This window comes from Mesoplodon bidens, assembly GCF_964165515.1.
Source record: "Mesoplodon bidens genome assembly, chromosome: 10".
Taxonomy (NCBI): Eukaryota; Metazoa; Chordata; class Mammalia; order Artiodactyla; family Ziphiidae; genus Mesoplodon; species Mesoplodon bidens.
The window spans coordinates 5,374,650-5,401,439 of record NC_138172.1 but is presented as its reverse complement, the minus strand read 5'-3'; the positions used below and the strand labels follow the sequence as shown (position 1 = coordinate 5,401,439).

Sequence of the window (26,790 nt, the reverse complement as noted above, 5' to 3'; positions counted from 1 at the left end):
GGCGTCTTATGTCACATGACGCATCCCAGCAGCCTTGTCAGATGTTGACGCTGCTTCAATAGGAAGAATCCTTTTGTCTTGCCTGTAACTTTTTATAACTTGGGAAGTGTTCAGGGGTTGCCTTCAAGTTTAAGAAACTAAGCATGCATTTTCTCATTAAAATATACTTCGAAAATTATGGAAAAAAGGGCCATTTTTAATTAAGATGCTTGGGTGTATGTAACTGTAATCATTTCTTTCCAAACACGGTGGAGACATTAGTAAGTACTGTACTGTGAAAAATGTTTATTAAAATTCTCATTTTGCTTTCGAATACTAAACAAAGACTTTTTGCTAATGACTGAGATACATATCTGAAAACATGATAACCAGAATTGAAAATAATGCAAAACAAACCCTGACAAAGGATGGCCATTTTCTCTTTTAAATTCACCTAAATCATTTGGTCCACCAGTTTTTAATTACATAAATTTTCACACTTTGTTAAACTGGGAGATAAAGCTGTGTAATAAAAACAAAAAGTAATAGGGCTTCCCTGGAGGCGCAGTGGTTAAGAATCCGCCTGCCAAGGCAGGGGACATGGGTTTGAGCCCTGGTCCAGGAAGATCCCACATGCCGCGGAGCAACTAAGCCCGTGCGCCACAACTGCTGAGCCCGCACGCCTAGAGCCTGTGCTCCGCAACAAGAGAAGCCACCGCAATGAGAAGCCTGCGCACCGCAATGAACAGTAGCCCCCGCTCGCCACAACTAGAGAAAGCCCGCCTGCAGCAACAAAGACCCAACACAGCCAAAGATAAATAAAATAAAATTTTTTTAAAAAGTAGTAGATAATTATTGCAGAGCAGTTAGAAAATGCAAAAAAGTATAAAGAAAACAACCTATAGCCCATCACTGAGAAGAACTGTAGACATTTTGGCATACTGCCTTCCCATCTTCTTCACACATTCCGCTGTCTTTTAAATATTGAAATGTAAGTGTTGTTACTAACAGAATTTCTACTTTGCAGGTATCAGCGTAGCGTGGAATGGGCCACAAACCTCATGCGAAGACAAGGCCAGGATGAGAGCACAGTGCGTAGACTCCTTGAGGATTACACAAAGCCCCTTCAGCATCTTTGTCTGCAAAGGAATGAAGAGGTCCAGTCGTGTCATGAGCTGAACTCTGAAATGGTGTCCGAAACGGAAGGCACAGAAGATAGAGAGAAACTTTCTGCCATGAACGGGGTTGCAGGAAAGTCGCGCAATCTAGAGGATCCCAGCAGGCGATCAGACCGCCTGCAGCAGGGCTCCGGGCCTGACCCGATCCCTGCCCACGGCTTGGGTGGACACGTGGCGGAGGTCACCGCTCCTGTGCCCCACGTGCACTGCGGCAAACAAGGTGTTCTCCTCCCGCGCTCTGGCGCTCAACCTGGGGACAGCAGCCAAAGAGCGGGTCTGGTCCCGGCCAGAGAGAGAGGGCCTGAGCACCACTACGTGCTGGTGGAGGAAGTCGTGTGTGACGTGAGTGAGAGGGAAGACGCCCCAGCTGGGGACGTAAGTAGAAGGAGAGAGGTCACCTCCTCCAGGGCCATCTGTGTCTGGCCCAGAGGAGAGGCTGGCCAACAGGGACGTCCCTTACTCGGAACCGGTAGCAGGCCCGTGTTCAGCACCCGGAGCATGTGAGAGCTGGTGCAGGACACACACTGCAGACCCTCCAAGGGCACCAGCCAGCCCTGGGTCCCAGCTCCAAGGGCTCAGTAGTCGTGAGAGCTGTTTCAACTGAAACTTTAAAGTCTGTGAATAGCCTAACTTTAAAAAAAAGTATATGAATATATATATATATATATAATATTTAAATAACATATCTGTAATATGTAACATAACATATAAAGTAAAGCAGGTCCAGTAACATTCTCTCCCTTGCCAGGGAGAAGAAGAAATGCAACGGTAGTTACGCAGTCTTGAGTGTAGCAGTGGGCAGGGGCTCAGGTGCAGCGGGCAGCCCTCACAGCAGGAGGCTGGGGTGCAGAACTAGATCCGCTTCATTAAGGGACCTACAAGATAGTTGCCCCAGCATCATCTGTAGCAGCTAAAAGTGAGAAACAGTCTAATAGTTAAATAGCATGAGAAACACCCATTTGAAGAAATATCTCGCCTTTAGAGCGGAGTTTATGAAGTCTCATTAAGAACATAGGCATATGCTTGTGAGGTGCAGTTGGGTGAAAAAAAGCAACACATGAAACTGACCAACAAAACGATCACAACTGCAGGAAAAGTTCATGGGCGATAAAAGAAAGGAACTAAGTCAAAATGTTAATGCAGTTGACCCTTGAACAACTTGGGTTTCACTGTGGGTCCCCTTATGAAAGAGGATTTTTTTCAGTAGTAAGTACCGTACTGCTGCCCGACCTGTGGTTGGTTGAATCTGCAGATAGGAAAGAACGCAGATGTGGAGGGCCAGGGCCGGCCGTGAGTTACATGCAGACCTTCGACTGCCCGGAGTCAGCACCCCAGCCCCCTTGTTGTTCAAGGGTCAGCTGTAGTAGAAAAATGAAAACGTATTTTTCTACATAAATAATAAATTACTTTTCTACATAAATAAATTTTTTTAACAGAATTAATCCAACAAATGTGAATCGGGGAAATTTAGAAGAAGACGTTCGTTTTAAAATGCACCCTCCTCCAGGTAACATGTAGTGCTCCAGTTGTTCAGTATGTATCTTATTTTTCTCTTCAGTTGTCGCCAAAGAAGAGACTGACGTGCAGAAGAAATCCATTTAGGGTCTTTGAGTACTTGCAGCTCAGCCTGGAAGAGGTATGTTCCCAGCATGTCATCTTCTCAGCGGTCGGTCTCTGGGCCTGGGCAATGCCACGTAGATGAGTCCACCTCAGAATGCAGTTCTGCGTGCGGTTCAGTACTGAGGTCGCCGCAGGCAGAGTCCACAGTCGGCCTGCCTGCATTTCACTCCTCGGCCTTCATTTCATTGATTCTAAGATGTCCATTTGGGGCGGGCCTGCCCCGTATCATCCCACAGAGGTTTCAAGGGGGTTGTCTGAGCACTTCTTTGCACATCAAGGTTTCAGATTGTCCAAATATTGTGTTACTAATTTTTAGCAGCTTCTAAAAAACATACAGGCTTATTGAGACACAGAGCACATACCATACCATTCATTCATTTAAAGTGTATAGTGCTTTTTAGCATATTCATGGAGTTTCGCCAGCTTTTCACAGGCTTCGATGCATGCCCCGAGTCATGTAGTGACTGCTAATTACGTCAATGGATTCTAGGTATTTCCTTCTGCAGAATTACTAACACGTGTTCCCTTTACTGCGTTCTCCAAAGTTGCTGCAAGTGGCTTTCTAAATCTGCCTCATATTTTCCGTCTGATTTGGGGTTCCTCTGTCCTGCGTTCACGCGGCCATCAGTCCCCCTTTTTTGCTTATGTCTGTACTGTACCTGGATTTGACGACAGCGCCCCTTCCTCTGTCTCCTGTCCTTGGCTGTGCAGGGGTGCTCCTGCCTGTCTGGAGGCTCCTGCAGCATCTAGCTCAGTGCTTGGCGTATCTTTTGGTCTCAGGCAGTGCTTGTTGAAAGCGTCCACGCTGGTCGTTTCATAGATGTGTTCACAGAGAAGTGATTGTGTCTCTGTATTCTCTTTACCTGCTAGGCTGTGCTTGCTTCCTTGCAGTGAGGCCAGCGGTACAAAGAACGGGCTCTCAGAGCAGGAAAGGATGTTGGGATTTATTTACTTCATCTCCTCAGTTTACAAATGAGACAGCTTAGTCTACTGTCGAACACAGTAGCCACTAGCCGCATGTAACTGTTTAATTAAAATTGTGCAAAATTAAAAATTCTTTTCTCGGTTGTGCCAGCCACGTTTCAGGCGCTCAGCAGGCACCCGTGGCTACTCTGTTGGACAACGCTGGGGACACCATCCTCTAGGTCCTTGACTTCTCTGAGCCTCAGATTTCTGCTCTGTAAGATGAGGGTGATGTAACAGCTTGTTCATAATATGTTCTGGAATTAAGTAGTGCACGTGATGGCTTCAGCACCGTGCCTGGTGTATCGTAGATGCTCAGTAAGCATCGTGCCTGCTGTTTCTGTCATTACCATCATTATTAAGTCACTTGTAAAAGCTATTTAGTGGCTGCTTGGAACTCTTTCCTTTTGCAATCAGTGTTTAGCAAAAATATTACCAGGGACTTCCTATGTGCCAGGCACTGGGCTGAGTACTGACAGTACAGAGGTAAGCAGTATGTGGCTCTGGTCCTAAGATAGCCAAAAATTGCATTTTCAGTGTGATGGGCACCATGTGGTGTGTGGGCTGTGCCAGTGCTGCTCCTCTTGTACCCCATGTCTGACATCTGTGAGGCGCTTGATAATTACTTGTCAAGTGGATGTGTACAAGGTGGGATGGGCACAGAAACTGGTGGGTCCCAAAGGGATGCGAGCCACCTGGAAAGACTTTACAGGGTTGGTGGTACCTGGAGGTGTTACAGGGTAAATAGGGGATTGCCACGTGGACACGGGATGGCAGGCCCTTGCATGCAACGTGGTCCCGGAAGCGGCCGCCCAGGAGGGGAGATCACGGAGGGCGCGTCCACGAGTAGGGGTCTGACCTGGTCCTGGTGGCGCTGGGGCACTGCAGGTGGCTGTGCAGGGGAGTGGCAGGGACCAGAGCTGGCATCCGGGTGAGGGCAGGCTGGAGGGCTGAGCCGTCAGGAGGCAGCCAGCCTCTCAGCTGTAGGGGCAGCAGCAGCGGGCGGAGGGAGAGAATTCGGTGTCAGAAGCTGGGGGCTGAGCCTCACTGCTCCAGGCGGTGACCAGCTGATGCTTTTCACTGACTGTGCTGCTCCCTCTTCCCAAAAACCCGCTGAAGAAATGCCACAGTAATGGGAGGCAGGAGACGAGGTGGTTCTCGTTCTTGGAGGCCGCTCGGTTCCTGAGAACATTCCAGAGACATGTTGCAGAAGTTTTCCAGGGAGCGTGCAGTTAAAGCCGGCTCCGCTTCCCAGTTCTGTTTTGGCAGGTTTCCTTGGATGAATCACCCGTGTTTGATGGCACCACCCGTACAGTGTAACATGTTTCCATAAATGTCCCTCAGGAACACGGGCAGCCCTGCTGTGGTGATTCAAAGCGGTTCTTAGGTTTTGAGAATGGTGACACCGAGCTGACTGAGAGATCTGTCTCTGAGAGCTGTTTTTCATTTTAACGCTCCAGGCCCTGACCGGATTTAGTGACAAGACATTAAAACCATCATTAAGCTCATCCGTCCATCTTATTAGTACTATCAAAGTAAAAACTCACCCGTGAGATTTCGAGGGTCTAGCCTCCAGCCTCCACAGACCTCCCCGGTCTACTGATGACTTAATTTCTAAACAAAGCCAACTTCATTGGATTAAGATCCTCCCCATCTATAATAAGTGCTAAGAGCAGCTTGCATAGGTTCATAAAAGCTATTTTAGGCCAATTAAAAATGAGGCTTCAAAAAAAAACAAAAAACGAGGCTTTGGTTTCATCAGCTCTTAGGAAAATGTGTGTTTGCTAATAATGGAAAGTTTCTGAAGAACTTAGATTCTGATGGATAGCAGGAGGTCATCTCTTCCTAGGCAAGGACTGGATTGAACCTTTCCCAGCTACAGTGTCTTTTTAGAAAGGCAGGGAAATGAAATGAATTGAGCAGTTAGGTGCTTTGAATGCTCTTTTTGGGGATCGGGGGCGGGGGGGGTGCTGTGCCTTGCGGTTTGTGGGATCTTAGTTCCCCGACCAGGGACTGAACCTGGGCCACAGAGGTGAAAGCAAGTCCTAACCCCTGGACCACCAGGGAACTCCCAGCATGGTCTTTGTAAGTCTTCACTGAAATCTAACCTCATTAAATCTTTAAGAAGGCTTGATCATCTCCATTTTCTAGATGAGGTGGGAGGGTTTAAGTGACACTTCCAAGCTAATGAGATTTCAGCCCAGGTCTGCTTATCTCAGAGTATCTTCCTGTTCTGCCTCTGTGAACCCAGAAGGGAAAGTTGAGGGAAAACGAAAGGAAAAGAAGGACTTGGCTTTTTGAGGAACCACCTTTTCTTTTCTGTTGCACCTTTTGGCCACCATCTGTGTCCGTCTGAAAAAGCAGTGTGTTGTGTTAGTAAGTAGTGGGCCACAGGAGAGCAAGCGGCAGGCTGTCACCAGTAGCTAAAGGAGAAGCAGGACAGTGTCCACCCTGAGGAAACGGAGCTGAGAGACCTGCCCTGGGTGGCCTGGCCACGTGCTCCAGACCACAGGCGGGATCCACACCTGCTTCTTTATTCTTTCAGCACACGCACTGAGCCCCTTCTAGGTCAAGGGCACGGCAGGCAGAGTTTCTGTCTCACAGAGTTTACATTCTAGCTGGAGAGACACACTTAAGAAAGATGCTTTCAGGCGAACATAAATGATCTGAGGAGGTGGGTCGGGACAGGGTCATGCAAACTGGGTGGTCGGGGAGGAGCTCTCTGAGGAGTGACCTTTGACTCCGGGTGCGGGAGCAGCAGTTACAAAGGCGAAGGCAGGAGTGAGCTCAGTGTGTCCGGGGACGGAAGTGAAGCGACCATCTAGGGAGAGCGCTGGGAGAGCGCCACGAGACGCCTGGGAGCCAGGGGCCTTCATGTGCTGAGAAGGTAGCTCGGGCTGCCCGAGGGGACGGGCTGCGGGGCCGGAGCACAGAGGCCTTTGCAGAAGTCCAGGCGGGAGGCAGCGGCGGCCAGGATCCGGGCGCTGGACCCAGAGAAGCGGGCCTGGCAGGTAACCACCTGCATCTTCAGAGAAGCTCTCGATTTGGATCTGGGTGGAACTAAACTAGTTCTCAGGGACTTCCCTGGTGGCTCAGTGGTTAAGAATCCACCTGCCAATGCAGGGGACATGGGTTCGAGCCCTGGTCCGGGAAGATCCCACATGCCGCGGAGCAACTAAGCCCGTGCACCACAACTACTGAGCCTGCATTGTAGAGCCTGCGAGCCACAACTACTGAAGCCCACGTGCCTAGAGCCCGCGCTCCGCAACAAGAGAAGCCACCGCAATGAGAAGCCCGCGCACCGCAACGAAGAGTACCCCCGCTCGCCACAACTAGAGAAAAGCCCACGCACAGCAACGAAGACCCAACACAGCCAAAAATCAATCAATCAATCAATAAAATTTAATAAATAAATAAAGCAGTCCTCAAACCACTGTACTCTTAAAAATTACTGAAGGACCCCAAGGAGCATTTTTACATGGATTTTATCTGTCAGTGTTTACCAAATTATAAATTAAAATGAAAACTTAAATATGTGTTTACTAACTCATTTTAAAATAATGATAATAAACCCACTGTACATTAACAAATAATATTTTTATTAAAAATAACTGTATTCTTTCAAAACAAAACAAATCCAGTGAAAAGAGCGGCATTGTTTTTCATTTTCGCAAAGACTTTAAGGTCTGGCTTAAGAGAGGTCCCCTGGATTCTCACATCTGCTGGTGCGCTCAGTCTGTTGTGGTGTCACGTGTCTTGGAGCCTCTGGGGAGAATGAGTATGAACAAGGCCAACAATGCCTTGATCTCACAAAATGGTTTTGACTTTGAGAGCTCCTGCAAGGGTCATGGGGACCCCCGGATCCCCAGACTGACCACACTTCAAGGACCACTGCTGTAAAGAGAAGTGTCATCAGGTGGCCAGGAGAGGATGATGGTGGGGTGGACTGGGGCAATTCCTGAGGGTCAGGAAGGTGTGTCCTTAGCAGGACCTTGTTGCTGCTTGAAAGCCCTGCACCTTCACAGCCTGTGTAGTCTTGCGTCCTGAGCCCTGGGCGGGGAGGACACCACTGTGGTGGAACAGAAGCACCACTGTGGTGGAACAGAAGCCTGAGGGCTCAGGGCAGGGGCCGCCTTCCTGCTGCCAGCTGCACCAGAGGGCCCTCCAGGATACCTGAAATCTCATCTTCCATCCTCATGTTGAAAAAGAAAGTAGCATTTAGAGCCACCATTTCTTCGTCACTGACTACGACAGACCAGTCTCACCTGAGCTGTTGAGGCATGAACGGAGATCCTAATCCCCTTCTACAGGCAGAGCCAACACCGGGGCCTGTTTGCTGTTGTCAGTGCTTGGCATCGTCTTGTTTTTGTCTTGTTTTTTATTTCCACGTCAGTGTGATTTTACTCAACTGGGCCCGACCTTGTCTGCCGTTCCTCTTGCCTCCCCACGTGAGTGAAACATGGTGCCTTTTAATGCAGTTAATGGAAAGATGGGGTTTACTTGATTGGAAATCACTTTACGGCAAGAGTGACCAAGAAACTCATTTGGTTTACACAAACCAAGTCTGCGTTGCCTACTTTCCACAATTTCCTACTTACTTTTTTCTATAAATTCTTTTCTTACTTTAGTAAGGTTATTTGACAGAGGAAAATCCAATGAGCAAAGGTTTCTATTGTTGTTCTTGCTATTTACATGATTTTTCAGTTTAGCCGTGTGGTTTTTATAAAGAAAAAATATATGGAAATTTTCATAGAAATGTTTTGTACTGATTCTAAACCATTTTATGACGTTCATATTTTAATCCTTGAAATTTGAATGAACCATTTATGTTTAAAAATATGTGACCATTTGGATGGTGATAAGGACATTAATTTGTATTTAATGCAAAGAGAAATCAGTCTGTAAAATAATTTCTCCACGTGGAACAGTTTCTGATGAGCATTTTCTGCTTGCCCTGTTTTTAGGCCTTCTTCCTGGTCTACGCTCTGGGATGTCTAAGTATTTACTATGAGAAGGTAGGATGTTTTATTCAGACACAGTCCACTTAAAATTTTCCTGATGTTAAAAGCAGGTTGTAGTAATTTCCGTATTGCTTTAATACAAATGTGTCCACTTTCACTGGATAAAATTGGAATTGAATTTTTTCTCTAAGTTTAGGCTTTGGGTCCTGAATTGGGATTGTTCAGGCAGAAGCCAGCTTTGACCCTTTCAGGCTGAATTTCATTCCCAGAGACTAGGAGGATAGCAGTATCTTCTATAATGATCAGGAAATCTGTCAGAGTGGTACCAAAAATTAACAGCAAAAGTAGAAACCACCCATGTTTAGCACCTGCTTCAGTAAAGGCTGTGAGTTAGGAACTTTATATGCAGTACTTCTAGTCCTCACTTGCGCCTGTAAAGACTTTTATAGACGAGGTAACTGAGGCTGAGGAAACAAGTAACTCACTCAGGGTCACACAGCTGGTCTGGTTAGAATTAGTATTTGAACCTATGTCAGGACAGCTCCAAAGCCCATGATTTTGTGCTGTATCCTGCTGCCCTTAGCAGAACGTTAATCCCAATGCTTGCCTCCTGGTAGAGGAATTGGGTGGAAGGCAAGACTTCACTGTACACTTTTGTACTTCTTGAATTTTGGCCCGTGTGAACACAATACCTATTCAAAATAATTCACGTGAAATTAAAATTAAGATGAAAAAGGTAAGCAGAACATCAGAACAGAGAAAATACATTTTATTCTGTTGTTGAGGGTACGTATTTTGTCATTCATCTGCTTCTAACTGTGTAAGTCCCCTTCATGAGTATTCCAGTGGCTTGGAAACGGGTGTCTGGCGACGGGTGACCCATTGTCTGAGAGGGGGGCCGTCCTTAGCCCACCCCACCTCCTCCCCTGGGCCTTCACTGACATTTGTCGGGGCGTTCCAGCTGCTCCGTAGAACCCTCAGCCTCTGAAACTCGGTGGGCTGTCCAAGCCGGAAGTTCAGCCTTCTCCACAAGACTGTTGCTTGCTTTGGAGGGGGGGTGGATTTCAAGACCACACACATATGGAGTTTCCACCTTAGGAACAACCGGTTTTGTTTTGTTTGTTTGTTTGTTTTAAAGGAGAAAAGAAAAAACAAAAAAACCCAACTCTAGCTCATATTTATGGTGTTAAAACCTCAGGCTGAGACAAACTGAGCAAGTCTCATTGAGTGACTGATCCGTAAACCAGCTAACTGAAGGACTGGCATTTTACTCAGCGCTGAAATGAAGCGGAAAACCTTCCAAGCTTCCCTGGTCTTTCCTGTTGGTTTTTCTGTTGACACATCAGAATGTTCTCTGAACCGTTCTCAGTGTCTTCAAGTCCGACCTTAGAAACAAAATTCCCTCTGAAGCAGTTGGATTACTAACTTGTGCCTTGCGATAAATGTTCTAGTTTCAAAGACTAAATGGAGCATCTTTTTATAAAAACTTTTACAGAATTATTTTTGGCTTTTCTGAATGTGGCCTGACATACCGCAGCTACCCATTAGGGTCTGTGCATGCTGGAACATGAGCCCTCTGGCTTTGGTGGACACCCGGCCCGCCCCCATTCCTCTGCCGGGACTGTTCTCCCACCAGCAGCCCCTCCGCTGCCCTCCCCCGCTTCGCTTGGCTGCTTCCAGTTTGCAGGGTCTCAAGGGGGCCTCTCACAGGGCCTCTGGGGCAGTGCTGTCCAGTAGAAATATGATGGGAGCCTCAGATGGGAGCCACATGCATAGTTTAAATTTTTCTGGTAGACACATTAAAAAGGGTTTTTTTTTAAAGTCAGCTGAAATTGATTTACATTATTTACATAGTATATTTAACCCAACATATTTAAAATTGCTGGGATAATTCATATTCTTTTTTTCATACTCAGTTTTGAAATTCAGTGGTTTTTTTTACACTGGCAGCACATCTAAGTTCAGAGGAGCGGCTGGCTGCCGCCACACTGGACAGCGCGGGTCTGGATCTTGTGGTTAAACTCTTTGTCGTGGACACCATGTTTGTTTATCTTCTGCTCACACTTAGTATAGATGTTGTTGATTCACCGGCTGGATAATGGGTGGATACATATGTCATAATGCTTTGTTTTCCCCCAACAACTGTAGGAGCCTTTAACGATTGTGAAGCTCTGGAACGCCTTCTGCGTAGTTCAGCCTACGTTCAGGACTACGTACATGGCGTACCATCACTTCCGAAGCAAGGGCTGGGTGCCCAAAGCGGGACTTAAGTACGGAACAGATTTGCGTAAGTGATTCTTGGCTTGGCAGGTGTGAGCACCAGGGTTCACATCAGATGCTGGGGTGAAAATCGAATCGGTTATATGTGCTGTTGCTGTTTTTTTCCTGAGATGATGGATGTCCTCCTGCCTTAGATAATAATGTTTGGATCGAGGTAGAGGGCATGTTTCCCTCTTTTCCGCTCTGAGATCTTAGAAGAGAGTCCACAGCCCGTACCCCCGCCTCTCATTAGTGTGTGACCGTGTGATGTAGGGTAGTCCCTTATCTTCTGGGGTAGCCTCATCTGGCAGATTGTGTGCAATACCATTAATAATCGTTGTGTAACTGCGGTGATAATCCAGCTGTCATTTATTGAGCCCTTACGTGTGCCAAGCATCGTAGGAGGCGTTTGACCTGCACGACCTCGTTTAATTCTAATAGCAGTTCTATGAGATCAGTGCGCACGATCCTCATTTTTCCGATAGGGAGACTGAAGTTGTGAGAGAGAGGGTCATTTGCCCCTAAAAGTTTCCAGGGTCAGTAACTCATAGTCCTGGGCTTTGAATGCTGGAGCCCAGGCTCTTGGAAACTTCTACACAGTACTGCCTCCCGCATCTTTATTTATAGGAGGGAGTCGGGACCCGGTGAGCACCTCATTCACCAGATAATTGCTCAGGGTCTTGTGTGAGCCAGATCTTCTTAGGTGCCAAGAACACAGAGGTGCACAAGACAGACAAAACTGCCTGGATGGAGCTGCTCACATGCTGGGGTGGGGCAGGGGTGGGGAACAAACAAGCAAACACATAAATACGTACCGTAATTTCAGGGTACTAAGAAAAATAAAGCAGAGTAAAGGAACAGAGAGTAAAAAGGAAGTTAGGGTGGTTAGGAAAGGACTCTCTGAAAAGATGTGCCCCAAACAACAACAGAAAGGTAACTACAGTGAGGGAACAGGTCACTTGACAGTCTGGGGAAGAATACCTGAGGCACAAAGGAACAGCCAGTGCAAAGGCCCTGAGGCAGGACTTAGGAGCAGCACAAGGACAGTGCGTCTAGAACTTAGAGGTCCGAGGGGGAGAGTGACGTGAGGTGATGTCTGGGGAAGATCACGTGGGGCTGGACAAAGACTCGGGATGTTATTCTGGTTATTGGAAGTCTTGGGAGATTTTGAGCAAAGGGGTGACATATTCAGTATCTTGATTTAGTGGGACCTTTGTGTGCTTTCTTACTAATAGACGGCGGGGGGCAGGGGACGGGAATGGAAGCAGAGAGAGTAGTTAGGGAAGCTGACCTGAACAGCCCTGCGGACAGAATGATCGGGACTAGCTCGAGATTAGTTTGCCAGGTTTCCAGATAATTGCGTGGCCCACAGGTCACAGCGTTTCAGTACATGACGTAGCTGTCGCACTGCCGTCACTGGCTCCCCGCACTGCTCTCGTTTCCCTGCCCTCGTTTCCCTGCCCCATGAGAATAGCCGCTCCGTGTGGGCGCTTGGCAGGCCAGTGTGCTCCCCGAATGGGCGAAACCTGAGCAGAACTTTCCAGTCGACCAGGCCACAGTGATGCGCTCTGAGGAGGTGGGGGTAACGGAAAGAGCTCTCGGGCTCGCACCGGTTCCACGTCCTACTACCTGTGTGACCTCAGGGAGGTCACTTCATCTCCCTGAGCTTCCGTTCACTCATGTAACATGGATAACAGCATCTTTATAAGACAGCATCTTCTTTATAAAAAATAAAAACAAAACGTTGCCGGGGGAAGGGACCTCTGTTGAGTGCCTTGGAAGCATACCTGATTGCGTGTGTTTTCAGTACTCAAGCCGTATTTGTGGATGGTGAGTAGAGAAAACTTTCCTCATTTAAAAATAAACTGCCTTATAAGGCTGGATGAAAGGACAGGCAGATGGACAGACTTCTAAAAAGAAAAGAAATACACCAGCTGTTGTTTCCCAACCCCTCAAGGGCTTTGCCCCAGGAGGGGTGTATCGTGCCCTTGGAACTGCTTGTGTGATTAGCGTGAGACCAGGTTTCTGGCCCAGCAGTGCCATGAAGGCTGTCTTCACATTTCCTGCTTTAGGGAGAATTCAGGAGCTGCGCTAGCCTGGGGTAAGAGGAGCAGCTTCCTAAACTTGACCTCTTCTCCAGGCATGGCTACACGGTGCTGCTGGTCTCTTAACAGTATCATTTTAATTTTGAAGACCAGTGACGTGTGATCACACATACCCTAGAACTGCCGACACAGGCCACACCCAGGACGTGCTCCCTTAACAATTGTTTCTGCTCACAGAGGTAATGACTCGTGACAAAGGGCCGTTAGGAAATTCACATCTTATCAGGGAAACTCTCCCCTTGACTAAGTCTTGTCAATCAGATTTCATTCCAGGAGCAGCACTTGGAACAGGTGATAAGATCTCAAATCAGGCACAGCTGCCGGGCCAGTTGGCCTTGATTGCCCAGTGCTGAAAACCAGGCCAGAAATCACTTGGGAGCCTTTCCGTACATCCCCCCCCACCCCAGAAGCTCCTGTGGCTGCTGGCTCGTATGGTGACCAGGTGCCTTGGTGCTTTTCTTCTCCCGTCTTCTTTCATCTTCATGCTCCGTGAGGCGTGTGGCGCTCACCTCCTTCAGTAGCTGAGGAAATAGAGGTTTCGAAGGGTCAGGGGAGTTGCCAAGGGTCCCACAGCTGCTAAGTACAGAGATTAGGGCTGTTTGGGTCCCAGCTCTGTGTACTTCCCACCACACCTGACTAACATTGCCAGCCAGAAAGCCGAAAACCAACTCCAGGCTTCTATTTTTGTCTCACGCATTCCCACCCATTCCAATTTTGGGTTCACGTGGACTAAGTTTGATCATGTGATCCCCCAGCTCCCTGCAAATTAGAAGTTGCAAAACAGGTAGAAGGTGGGGAGCCGTTAGAAGCCAGCAGAGTTACAGGATGTCCAGAGCAGAAGAACCATCGCTGGTCGTGGCACCGGCCCAGAGCTGGTGGCCGGCTCTGCCCCCCGGGGAGAGGCACTGGGTCTCCGTGCTCCTCACAGAGCAGAGAGGTGTGCCTTCCTCCCATCCCCCTCTTCAGTTCTTTCCCAAGCCACCCTCTTGGCTTATTCTTCTAATCAGACTTTAAATGTTCTTGTTAACATTTTCCACATTTGCACACATAATCCATATTATCATGAGTGTTTTTGCATGCAACTCCTGAGAATATTCTCCTCCATAATTATGGCATCATATAATACCTAAGAGAAACCAGAATTATTCATTAATATTATTAATCAGAATAATTAACAGTTCATTATTGATTATTCATTAATATGCATTAATTAATTATTCGGTAATATAATATCATCAAAAATATCCAGTCCGTATTTCAATTTTCCCACTTGTCCCCACAGTGTCTTTTGTGGCTGTTTTGTTTTTGATTTTTTTGACAGGCTCCACTCAAGATTCACTTATCACATTGAGTGCATTTACCACTTTTAAGTTTCCTAGGGAGGCCATGAGAAATGACCACAAACTGGGGACATAAAGCAGCAGAAGTTCTAGAGGCCGGAAGTCTGAAACCACGGCGTTGGCGGGGCCGTGCTCCCTCCGTTCCTTCCCTCTTCCAGCTGCTGGTGGTGCCAGCTGTTCCTTGGCTGTGGCTGCGTCCCTCCAATCTCTGCAAAGATCCTTTTTCCAAACAAGGTCACATTCACAGGTCCCAGGAATTGGGGTGTGGACATATCTTCTGGGGGCCACCATTCAACCACTGTAGTCTCTTCAGTCTTTTTTAATCTAAAAGAGTCCCTCACCTGTTTGTTTTCTGTGACGTTGACTTTTTTTGAAGAGTCCTGTAGGGTGTCCCACAGTCTAGGTGTGTCTGATCACTTCCTCGTGCCGTTTTTTTGCAAGCATGGGTGACGTGTGTCGTCACTGGGCCACGTCCAGGGGCGCCTGATGTCAGGTTGTCCTACTGCTGGTGATGCCATTCATTTGCTAGGGCAGCCATTGTCGGGTGTCTGCACTTTTCCTTTTGTAGTTCACAAGTCATTTGTGGGGTGACACTGAATATCTGGTTCCCTAGTAGTTATAGTGGTTGCCCAAATTGATTATTGCCCTGATCACTGTGTTGTGACTCAAGCATTCCTTCCGCACGTCACGTCTGGTGTTAGTGTAAGACAGCATGTTTCCTCTCTTCTCCCTCTTCCTTCAGACTTTATTTATTTATTTATTTATTTTTATTTTTTGCGGTCCTCGGGTCTCTCACTGTTGTGGCCTCTCCCGTTGCGGAGCACAGGCTCCGGACGCGCAGGCTCAGCAGCCATGGCTCACGGGCCCAGCCGCTCTGCGGCATGTGGGATCTTCCTGGACTGGGGCACAAACCCGTGTCCCCTGCATTGGCAGGTGGACTCTCAACCACTGCACCACCAGGGAAGGCCCCAGACTTTATTTTTAAATACCCACTATTTCTTAGACTTCTGAAGCTTTCATCTTTCTACTTGGGAGGCATTTTTGTAAAACTTTCATTTTTCCCTCTGAATACACTGTTACCATCATAATCTCTATTGTCATGGGTAACTCTTCGAGCACCTCCACCTGCATTATTACCCCCATTTTCCATAAGGAGATTGAAACACAGGTGTCATCATATGGTCTTGGCACTGCTGAGCCTTGAATTGGGGTCTGACTGACGCCATGTTGGTGCTTTTAACCCCTAAGCTGCACCTCCATCGTAGTCAGGCGTCTGAATGGCCCGAATTGGGGGTCGGAGCTGCTTTCAAGCTGTGTCACTTTCCAGATGCATCTTAGGTGAAAGATGTGTAACTGATCGTAGATAATAGCATATGAGGGCTAGAGAAGATTTTAATTTCCCCTCATGTCTTCATTTTATGATTTTGGTGACTGAGGCGCAGGGAAGTTAATAATGTGTTTAAAGCCACACAGTTAGGAGTGGCAGAGATAAGGCCAAAACAGAACCCCGAATTCAGTCTCATCCCCGTACAGGGTGTCCGTCCACTGCACCACATCCCCAGAAATTGAGAAATGGGTGTTTAGATATTTACTTAAATGTGGGCCCTTACACAGTGTTTAGATATTTACTTAAATGTGGGCCCTCACACAGTGAATTTGAGCTGACTTGCCAAATACTTTAAATACAATTTAAATAGGAAGTATGTTCATAAGAAGGAAAGGTGACCATGGAAAATATATGTGAAGGGTTACTGTATCATCCATTGGGTCCTAAACTGGTTCTGACCTCGTGGTGCGTGAGCTAAAGGGAAGCGTGATTAAATACCGGGTTTATGCCCAAAAGGAAGAGTGCTGCCCGTTCCTCAAAGGAAACAAAGCTTTTCTGCCTTGGTTTTTGAACAAGCTCACGGATGTAATTGTTTGTTAGTCAAGGTAATTCCTGCGGCTGTAGTTACATATAAACTCCAGATTTCATGGGCTTAATTAACACTAGAAGTTAATTCTGTTCATGTGAAATCCAAAGCCAGTGTCTGAGCGGTGGGTAGGCCAACTCCCACAGGGACTTCAGGGGCCCGGCTTCTTCTTGTGGTCCCACGAGCTTCACTCGGCCTCACAAAGGAACAAGCACAGGCTCGGTGCCTGGGAGGGTTTTCTGGGCCAATCTGGAAGTGCCCCGTGACACACAGCCACTCCTTGCTGCTTGGGAGGCTGATACGGTGTCTCTCACGTGCCTGGAGAGAGAGCAAACAGATCTGGTGGGCAGATCTCCGCACCCTGCCACAGGCTGTGCGCCCCCGAGGGCTCTCCTGCACTTCCACGGTCCACGTCAGACCCCGGCCAGCCACTCTGAGCTCCACAGACTGAATGAGGTGGGCAGGCGGGTCTCCGAGTGGTGTGTGTGCTTATGTGACTTCTTCCCCACTTGACTTTGAATTTCCTAAAAGTAGGCATGAGTCTCATTCATCTTTAGCACCAGCACCTATCCTGTACCGGCCAGAGGAGCTCAGACCCTGAATAACGATTCAAAAGATTTGAAAGGAATGACTGAACGTTGGTCCTCATTTTACCAACTTGAGACGCTTGACATGATTTCAGACTCTCTCTCTGGAGAGTGTAAGACAAGAGACAGGACAAAAATTGCTTATACTTGGATTTGGAATTCATTTGTGGGGTGCAGGTGGGACCAGGGTATTAGGGTCTTGGCAACAGATTTGCTTTGCTAATTTTTGTTCCAGGGGAAAAAACAGTTTGGGTTTTAAAAATAGACCACAGGGTGTATTACAGGTTACCCACATACAGAGCACCGGGTGTTTGTGTGCCTTTGAAGAATAAAATACTTTATAAGTATAAAATGAGACTTTGATTTCGAGTGGTTATACGTTTTCTTTCTTTTTCTTTGCAGTGTTGTATCGAAAAGGCCCTCCGTTTTACCACGCAAGGTTTGGAGTGATTTTTTTTTTTTAATTGGAGTATAGTTGATTTACAGTGTTGTGTTAGTTTCTGCTGTACAGCGAAGTGATTCAGTTACACATACACATATATTCATTATTTTTGAGTTTCTTTTCTCATTTTGGTTATCACAATAATTGAGTGGAGTTCCCTGTGCTATGCAGTGGGTCCTTGTTGGTTATCTGTCTTGTACATATTAGTGTGTGTGTGTTCATCCCAAGCTCATGATTTATTGGAGTGATTTGTAAATAAGTTAATGGCTTAAAGTGACAGGAGGAAATTTCTGAGCCCCAATTTAATTTTCAGAGGCACACAAATAATTAGAGTCAAATTCCTCCTGGCTTCATAGGAATAGATACTATATGTCTGTCCCTTATAAGTTAAAGTTGTTACACTATCTATAAACTAATAAATAGGTCAGGATAATTTATGTTTTAGCATTAAACATTGAGTTAATCTATGTAGTTACTACTATACATTAATTATTCATCTTCATATCAGTGAGTATTATTATCTAAACAGTTGAGTGAATTCACGGCTTTCATGTTGGGAGAAATATTTCTGTTCCTTTCCTGTAAGTGCTGAATCAGGCTTATAGTTTGTAATGTGAAGTGTGAGTTTTTCGTTAATACTTTTCCCAGTAGTAGTCTAGGGGAATTCAGGATCAGATGCTGTGTGTTTTATTTTCTATATTTTCGTTCTTGGTAGGACAAACATTGTTCTTTTTATTTTATTTTCATATTTATTTATTTTATTTTTGGCTGCATCGAGTCTTAGTTGCGGCACACGGGATCCTCCGCTGCAATGCGCGGGCTCCTCGTTGCAGGGCTCAGGCTTCTCTCTAGTTGTGGTGCTTGAGCTCCAGAGCACGTGGGCTCTGTAGTTGTGGCACACAACCTCTCTAGTTGTGGCCTACATGGTCAGTAGTTGCGGCACACGGTCTTATTTGCCCCGCGGCATGTGGGATCTTAGTTCCCTGACCAGGGATCGAACCCACGTCCCCTGCGCTGGAAGGTGGATTCTTAACCACCGGACCACCAGGGAAGTCCCAACAAGCACTGTTCTTTTTAAATGGGTTGACTTCATGTTTTGTTTTGTTTTGTTTTTGCATTACGTGGGCTTCTCACTGCTGTGGCCTCTCCCGTTGCGGAGCACAGGCTCCGGACGCGCAGGCCCAGCAGCCATGGCTCACGGGCCTAGCCGCTCCGCGGTATGTGGGATCTTCCCAGACCGGGGCACGAACCCGTGTCCCCTGCATCGGCAGGCCGACTCTCAACCACTGCGCCACCAGGGAAGCCCATGTTTTTTATTTTTAAAACACCCTTGCCTTGTTTTCCAGTTACTCTGTCATCATAGAGCTGGTGGATGACCGTTTTGAGGGCTCTCCTCGCAGACCTCTTAGCTGGCGGTCCCTGGCTGCCTTGAGCAGAGTTTCAGTCAGTGTCTCCAAGGTAACACCTCATCAGCTTTGGGGTTCATGTGTCATTTAAATGGTTGGATTTTTCGTCTTAATTGTGGTAGAAGCATAAAAGTCATGTGTAGGGACCGCAGAGCATTTATGTGAACGAAGCTCTGGAAGCTGGTCCTCCTCTCCGTTTCTCTCCCCACCAGCTGGTGCACAGCTCCAGGGATGGAGCTCCGAGGTTTCCCATGGTGATGGGTGTCAGTGGGCATTGCCTTCCTCCCTGGGGGCAAGCCCAACCAGCACGTGCTCAGAAGCCACTCCCACTCATTCACAGACGACTCAAAAAACATTGACATGTTTGTTTTCATAGGTAGCAGGTCTCTCAGAGAGAGGAAGGGAATTAATATTTATCGCTAAACACCTTATGTCTTTCCTCACTACCCTGTTATCATCCTCATCCAAAGGGTGAGGAATCAGAGTCAGAGATGTTGGGTGACCAATCCAAGAACACACAGCTCATGAGCAGAACTGGGATTCAAAGCCAGAGCCATGTGACTGCCCCGCTTGTGTTCTCCTATATCCCACTGCCATCAAGTTAGGAGGGACATTTCGTCTCATACCAGGACTACAAAGAATGAAAGTTGTGTGTGTTCTCTGTTACTCAGTAATTCTCTGAGTTCTCCTTCCCACAGCTGCTGGAGGCGTGCAGGGCGTTGAGGCCGGAAGGGTCAGCAGGGCCCAGAGGCAGCTGCCTGGGTGCAGGCTGCGTTGCTTAGGCTTTATCCTGTGAAAGTAACTTTGTCCTAGAGAAATAGGGGTCTAAACTGTTTCCAGTATTGAATATTTTAGATGCTGTGTTTATAATCAGCATATGTGCTCTGTTTGCATTCTCCTGCCATGTCAACGATGACTGAACGACAGGTCTTTGGTCTAGAGTGGGGCCTGGTTATGTTCCCGGGAGGAAACGGACATGCTTTGTGAGCTTCGAGTAGCACACACTGAGAGGGGGTGGAGACGGCCGCGCTTCCTGCCCAGATTTGGATTTGTTTTGTGGGATACGGAGTTTGTTTTTCATGTCTCAATAGGAGTTTATGCTGTGCTATTTGATTAAACCCTCTGCCATGACTGACAAAGAAATGGAGTCACCAGAATGTATGAAGCAAATTAAAGTTCAGGTAGGTGAACTCGGAGACAAATTCATGTCGTCACAAAGGCTCTGTCCGGCGTATCGCGTCCCTTGGAACCTGTGGTCCCGAGACAGGACAGGAGGAGCGTCTCGCCTCGGCGACGAAAGCCCCCTCGGGTCCTTCCCCTCTGAACCCAGCCTCTCTCCCCCTTAACCCTGTGGCCCCTTGTCCTGTGACGTCCTCTGGTTTCCGCCCCTGGCACTCAGCTGAAACTGCCCTCACAGCCTGCCGGGAGCAGCCCAGACCTCTCCCGGGTCTCGGCCCCTGAAACGACAAGGGTCGCTGTTGGCTCGCCGCCTCCTTGAACGTCTTGTCTGGCTGCTGGGGGCCTGTGTTGGGCTGAGGCTCCCGCATCTTCCTGGCGGGGTTTTCTCTGCCGGCACTACCGATCCGCCATCCAGTTGCCCATCCCGCAGCAGGCCAGCCATCGGTCCCCAGGGCCCAAGCGCCTCGTCCCCCTGTTTATCCTGCTCACACCCACTGGCTTAGCTCTTCATAAAATGCCAGTCGAGACCCACGTCTCCCTTCCCCGTGCTGCCCCAGACACACCGGCACCGGCACAGACCTGGTTCTGTGTTGAACAGTGGGTTCGAACCAGTGCTCCTGTTCCTGAAATGTGCTGGTAGGAAACCACAGCAAGGGTAGCTCTTAAAATCTTGGGGTGATTACTGTAGATGCTGTAGATGTTTCCACATAAGGTTTGCTACATTCACATTTCTCCAAATGTTTAGTTAGAAGGAATGGGGAGCAGGTATCATCCTTGGACAGACAGCTCTCGACAAAATGCCTCTGCGATGCTGTATGCCTAGCGTGTTCGTGTTCGTTCGTTTCTGTTTTTGAAATTCAGTCGCCTTTGTATTTGGATTGGTTACAGGAGGTGATTCTAAGCCGTTGGGTTTCTTCACGGGAGAGGAGCGATCAAGATGAACTTTAACAACTCAGCCTCAGGTTTCTGATTTCACCAGCAAATATTACTGAGTCTCCTGTATAAGCCAAGTTCAGGGCGAGGTAAAGAGTCCTTTTGTTGTAATTGCCCATTATTGTAAAAGTTTTAAAGGGCGTGGCACTCCCAGCACCGGAAAGTGTTAGTGTGTTAAAAGTTAAAATTACACAGGGAAGAAGAGCCCCGTGCGGGGACTGCAGCTTCTGTCCTTGGATCGGTCACTCACTGACCCCAGGCCTCTTGCCTCGGGGCCTCGTGCTTTCTGCGAGGGGGCTGGACTAGGCCAGTCCCAAGAGCACTCTCTCAGCAACAGGCCACTTCCGTTACTCTCTGATTTTACCTGAGATGGTAGTTTCTCTCCAGGCGGCTCTGCAGTTTTCAGGGCACCACTGTGCACCTGCCTCTCTCATTACCCACGTCCAGTCTGTCCTGGAAGAGGGGTCTCTGTCCACACGTCTCCAGCTCTCCAGGAACTTCAGCCAATTTCGCAAACATGGGAAATTCCATTTACTGTCTACCAAGGATTTCTGTATCATAGGAAGCATTTTAAAACAAGTTACCTCATTATTTAATTCTCAGTGAACTCATTGGTGGGCACATTATGTAGAGTACACAACAATATTGTACAGGGTTAGATAAGAATTGTATCTTGCTTCACTGAACTCGTTATAAAATTAAAATATGTGGTGAAAAAGTGAATGGAGATATGTAGTGAATGCAATTAATATTTGGTAAAACACAGTAAACGAAGCCCTTTTAAAATTGTTTAGATGACAATGAAGAGTTGCCTGAGGGGCAGCGGGGGTGGGGGCGATGGGTGGAGGGGACGGTGACCAATGTCTGAGATCCACCCAGCACCCAGATTCACATCACTGGCGGGCAGCCTTCTCCTTGACGCCAAGTACCCCAGAAGCGGACGGCTAAGAACCATCTTGGGAAGCTGTGAGATGAAAAAAACCAAAATGGGCCTCTATTTGCATTCCCTTGACCTTGGGCTTAGAGCTCCTGATGCCGGAAGATTCTGCTTGAGGTTGAGTGTTCAAGGGGTTGCTTCTCTTCTCACGATACTGCTCTGGCAGCCAGACCGTTACGTCAGCATGATCTGCGTCTTCAAGATTTGGCGTCCAGGTGGTGGAGCTCCTCTTCCTTCCCTGTTGCAGACCAGTAAAGCCCCTCAGTTTGAAAGAGCCTGTGGTAGCCTTGTTGCTCTTCATCAGTGATGAGAGTAGTTGGTCAGCGTTTTTACCGTCCGCCTTGCTTACTCCAGGCTCCTGACACAGCAGAAGACTTGGCTTTGAATCATCACTTTATCAAAACCTTGAAAGTCAGCAAAAAAATGTCCAGAGCCGTTTCTTTCCTATTTCATTCATCATTTGTGATGACACTCCTTTCCAAGCCTAATCAGTGCATCGAATGCCTTTATGGTAAAAACTCTGCCATGAATCCTTCGTCAAAGTTCAGTCACCCTATCAGCTCTCCAGGTACTGTATCATCACCTGATAGGCTTTGAAGGTTGTGGTGACTCCTTGGAATAAAGGCTACATTAAAGGTGTGTGAAAGCGGAAAGACCACAGTTATTATCCGTAACAGAAAGCTCTAGAAGGATGCCTAGAAGCATCGTCTTCTGTCAAAGAAGCCTTGTGTGAAAGATTCTCCTGCGTCATGTGTATGGTTTGAACACCGTGTAGCAGGCCATGCGCTTTGTTTTCAAAAAAAAAAAAAGCTCAGGTTCATCAAGATTAGAAATTTGCCCTGCAGTACAGCCATCTTCGGGAATTTCAGGGGTTCACTGGGGGAGCTGCTGCAGCCTTACATGCAGCTGCGGTCACGCTTACATAAATCTCCCAGACCTTCCAGGCTGGCTTTAAAACCGAAGTCCATCACCAAAGCCTCATTCCCCATCACTTTTCTAACTCTCCATCTGTACCAGCATGTGCTCAGTGGCATCACGCTGACTGGCTGTGCATCCTGCATACACGAATCTCACTAGCTTGATAAAAATAGCTCCCATGCTCCAGAAGACTGCGAGACTTTGTGGAACCCACGCGTTTCACAAGTTGTGCTTTGTCACCTACCCAATGCAAAAACCATGCACAGGAAAGGGACGCACATACTTGGCCAAGGTTATATCTTTTATATGATCACCCCTCTCAATATACTGTCGCTCCAGCTTTTTTTCCTAACAGAGGGAATTTCCTCAGCCTCTGAAACGCACCTGCTTCATGGACTTCTCCACTTCCAGAGGAGACAGTTTCACCTAATAAAGTGGGGAAAACGAGCTGATGACACACTACACACCTAAACAGCGTACATTCCCGGCAGTCGGCTAAGACGGCAGCGTGTGCTGCGGCCTCTGTTCGGTTAAGACACTCAGAACGTGAGTGATTTTGCTGCAGGCTCTTACGTATTTGTCATTTTTCACTTGGATAGCCAATATGGGCTAATGTTTTTTGCAAACCATTACAGCCAATATTTGGATAGTGAGAGTTGAGATGGGGCAGATACCTTTGTGTTCTTGTTTATCCCGTAGCAGCCTCTGAGTTCAGGGAGTGGGACGCTCCACAGGAGGAATAGGGCGGCTCAGAGGTGTGGCTGCCGTACGCCACCGCCAGGATGTCCACGCGGGGGACTTGATCCAAGAGCCCTCGGCACCTCTGTGAGGTCACCACAGCTGAAGTGACACCGGCCCAGAAAAATCATGTGAAGTCAACAGAACAGCCCTGCGAGGGCTCATCCAGTGGAGGTTAGAGGGGAAGGCTGCCCACCACTCCAGGCAGGGCCTGGGGTGTGCTGGCAACGCTGGGCAGTGGTCCCCACCTCAAGGTTGGGGTACAGCCCGGGGCCCCTGTCACCAGGACCGTGCTGGTCCATGTCACTTGGCACACAGTGTCAGGGGTTCCCCAATTCCATGAGGACCCTCTGTGGATCCAAGGTCAGGAACCTCGGTGCAGAGTGTGGTTCTTAGCTCGTAGTTTCCCCAGAGAGAATTTTACTGAAGTCAGTGTAGTGGACTGAGCCTTCTAGAAAGGAAGCATTGAGACCTCAGCTCTGCCTCTCGTGGTTATGTGACCTTGGACGATTTTCTTGCCCTTATGAGTGTTGATTTTCTTATCTCTAAAATGGGCCGATGATACTGTTTATGACTCTCACCTCAATAAAAGAAAGTAAAAATAATAGTATAATGTTAGTGGGAATTCCCTGGCAGTCCAGTGGTTAGGACTCGGCACTTGCACTGCCGTGGGCCTGGGTTCAGCGTCTTGTCAGGGAACTGAGATCCTGCAAGCCACACGGCACCGCCAAAAAAAATAATAGTGTTCCCCCAGCGGGTTGCTGGAGGATGCAGTGGGCTGGTCCTTACAAGGTGCCTTAAGCACAGAGCCTGGCCAGTAACACCCTTCAGCTCTGCAGCTGTGAGGGTTCATCTGGGGGAAGGAGGAAGCACCATGTCCTTACAGCCACGATGCACACTGCCTGTGACAGCCGCTGCTTACACGGGTGATTGTTGTAGGTTGATTCTCCTGCCTTCAGTTGTAGAGGCTGGCCTTTTCTGACCTCAGCCCCAAACTATAAGGGGAAATGGTGATATCTGTGCCTTCAGTGTTCTAAAATTCCCTCATAAAGAGATTCAATTCTATAAAATAATTAGTTTATATGTAACACTTGGCACGGATTAAACCAACATGAACGGGACATAGTTTTAGGCAGGTTTACCTGGGTGGACCTGGTTAGGTTTCCCAGCGTTTTTGAGCGTAGTATACAGATCTGAAAGTTCATTATTACTTATTGTTAAAGTTTTTATTTTATCTTAATTATTTTACCTTTATTAAAGCATTTTCATTTTAAAAAAACGTTGTTCTTTACTTGAATGTGGTTTTTAGTGTTCCCCTGTGGGGAAAGTACTTAGGCTAAAAAGAAATTAAATGTCTCTCCTCCCCATCACCCACCTCCCGTTTATGATTTTTCCAACCGAATTGAATTTTTAAAAACCTGATTACAGGGACTTCCCTGGTGGCGCAGTGGTTAAGAATCCACCTGCCAATGCAGGGGACACAGGTTTGAGCCCTGGTCCGGGAAGATCCCACATGCTGTGGAACAGCTGAGTCCGTGAGCCGCAACTACTGAGCCTGCGCCTTAGAGCCTGTGAGCCACAACTACTGAGCCCGTGCGTCACAGTTACTGAAGCCCACACGCCTAGAGCCCGTGCTCCGCAGCAAGAGAAGCCACCACAATGAGAAGCCCGCACACCACAACGAAGAGTAGCCCTCGCTCGCCGCATCTAGAGAAAGCCCGTGCGCAGCAACGAAGACCCAACGCAGCCAAAACTAAGTAAATAAAAGAAACAAATTTATTAAAAAGAAAAAAAACCTGATTACAGACTCAAGTAATTATCCCATGAATGTTAACTTCCTTAGGACTGTAACTAAGGCCCATTTCTAAAATTGATTGATAGAGATTTAAATCCATGAGTTTATCTTAAATCTTTGGTTTTTTAAATATAAGCTGAAAATGTTTAGTCTTTTTACCATTTTGTGAAATATACAGATGCCTCAGTTAAGAATACATGATATGGAAAAGCAAATTTGTGAAGTTGTTAAACTAAGGCAGTACTTTTTATTTCAAAGTAATTCACTAACATTTCTTTTAAGTGAAAGTTTTTTAGCATTTAAAAATTTTTGGAATCTTTCCATCTTCAGAAGCAGTATCTCAAAGGTAGGTATTCTTCTTCCTAACATTCAGATGGCACATTCTGATAGAGTAGAAAGAGTGGAATCAGAAAAACGTGGGTCCAAGAGTCCAGGTCTACACTAGGAAAACAGTGGTGACCTTGGGAACATTGCTTAATCCCTCTGAACCTCAGTTTCCTCAGCTGTGAAGTGGGCATAATTACTAGCTCCTGAGTTTGTTTTGCAGACTAAATGAGATGGTATGTGAAAGGATCTGGCACATTATAGGTGTGCTTTTTTCCCCTTCAGATGAACCAGAAGTGTGAGCATTGACATAATTATTTCCTCTAGGAAGTAAAAAGCCTATTTTATGCCCTGGTAGGTAACACAGTGCAGAAGAAGGAGGTGACAGAAAAAGTTCGAGGTAAATAGTGAAGACAGCTCTGGGGATGGGGGAGGGGTACCGTGGTAAGCACTTCCTGCACGAAGGGAACGAGGTGCAGCCATTGCGGGTGGCTTCTTGTTTTTTTAATATTGTTTATTGGGTTTTCCTGGTTATAAGAGTAATCCACGCACGCTGTGGAGGCTTTGGGAAAATGCCGTCGTGTGGGTTAGTTTAGTCTTGCGAATCGGTGACTCTGAGGCAGTCTGTGGCCTTGCTGTGAACGGGAGCCCAGACATCCATCATCCCAGGAGCGCTGACGGAGACAGATGTGTGCCCAGGGCTGCGCTCACCGCTGACGTGAGGGAGTGCACTTGGGCTGCCGGGTGGACCTCTGAGACTTCATCAGGGGTTGGAGTTGGTGCCAGTGCTGAGGATTCTCAGCTCACACTTCTGCAGAACTGAGCCACGTCGCCCATCTGTCTGTGGTATTCTGATGCCCCATTTCCTTTACTGGGGTAAAACCTGTAGGCTGGTACTGTGCTTTTGTGAGCAGGGCACTTGTAGCCTGCTGAAGTGAAAGAAGAAATACGAGGCTGACCACTACCAAAGGCACCCCCAGGGTGTAGAGCAGCCCCGAAAATAGGGAGTGGGGATTGTTAAAGCTTTGTTTGAAAATCAAGGTCAAGCCGCACTTAGAGAAAGTAGCATGAAATTAGTGTTTCTAATATTAACAATTCTTTTTTTTTTTTTTTTTTTGACTGCATTGGGTCTTCGTTACTGCACGCGGTCTTGCCCTAGTTGCGGCGAGCGGGGGCTACTCTTCGTTGTGGTGCGTGGGCTTCTCATTGCCGT

At 47.5% G+C, this 26,790-nt stretch overlaps 1 protein-coding gene across 1 annotated transcript in view; it reads left to right on the top strand.

Annotated features, from left to right (window-relative positions):
* TSEN2 (tRNA splicing endonuclease subunit 2) overlaps positions 1 to 21,200 on the top strand; it is a 34,593-nt gene extending 13,393 nt beyond the window's left edge. The window contains exons 5-12 of the mRNA XM_081247425.1: positions 1,007 to 1,532; positions 2,716 to 2,793; positions 8,705 to 8,755; positions 10,850 to 10,988; positions 17,308 to 17,344; positions 18,694 to 18,805; positions 19,845 to 19,934; positions 20,821 to 21,200. Of these exons, the coding sequence (XP_081103551.1) occupies positions 1,007 to 1,532; positions 2,716 to 2,793; positions 8,705 to 8,755; positions 10,850 to 10,988; positions 17,308 to 17,344; positions 18,694 to 18,805; positions 19,845 to 19,934; positions 20,821 to 20,880 (1,093 nt within the window). The 3' untranslated portion in view covers positions 20,881 to 21,200. The remainder of the gene's footprint in view (positions 1 to 1,006; positions 1,533 to 2,715; positions 2,794 to 8,704; positions 8,756 to 10,849; positions 10,989 to 17,307; positions 17,345 to 18,693; positions 18,806 to 19,844; positions 19,935 to 20,820) is intronic.
* Positions 21,201 to 26,790: the final 5,590 nt, after the last annotated feature.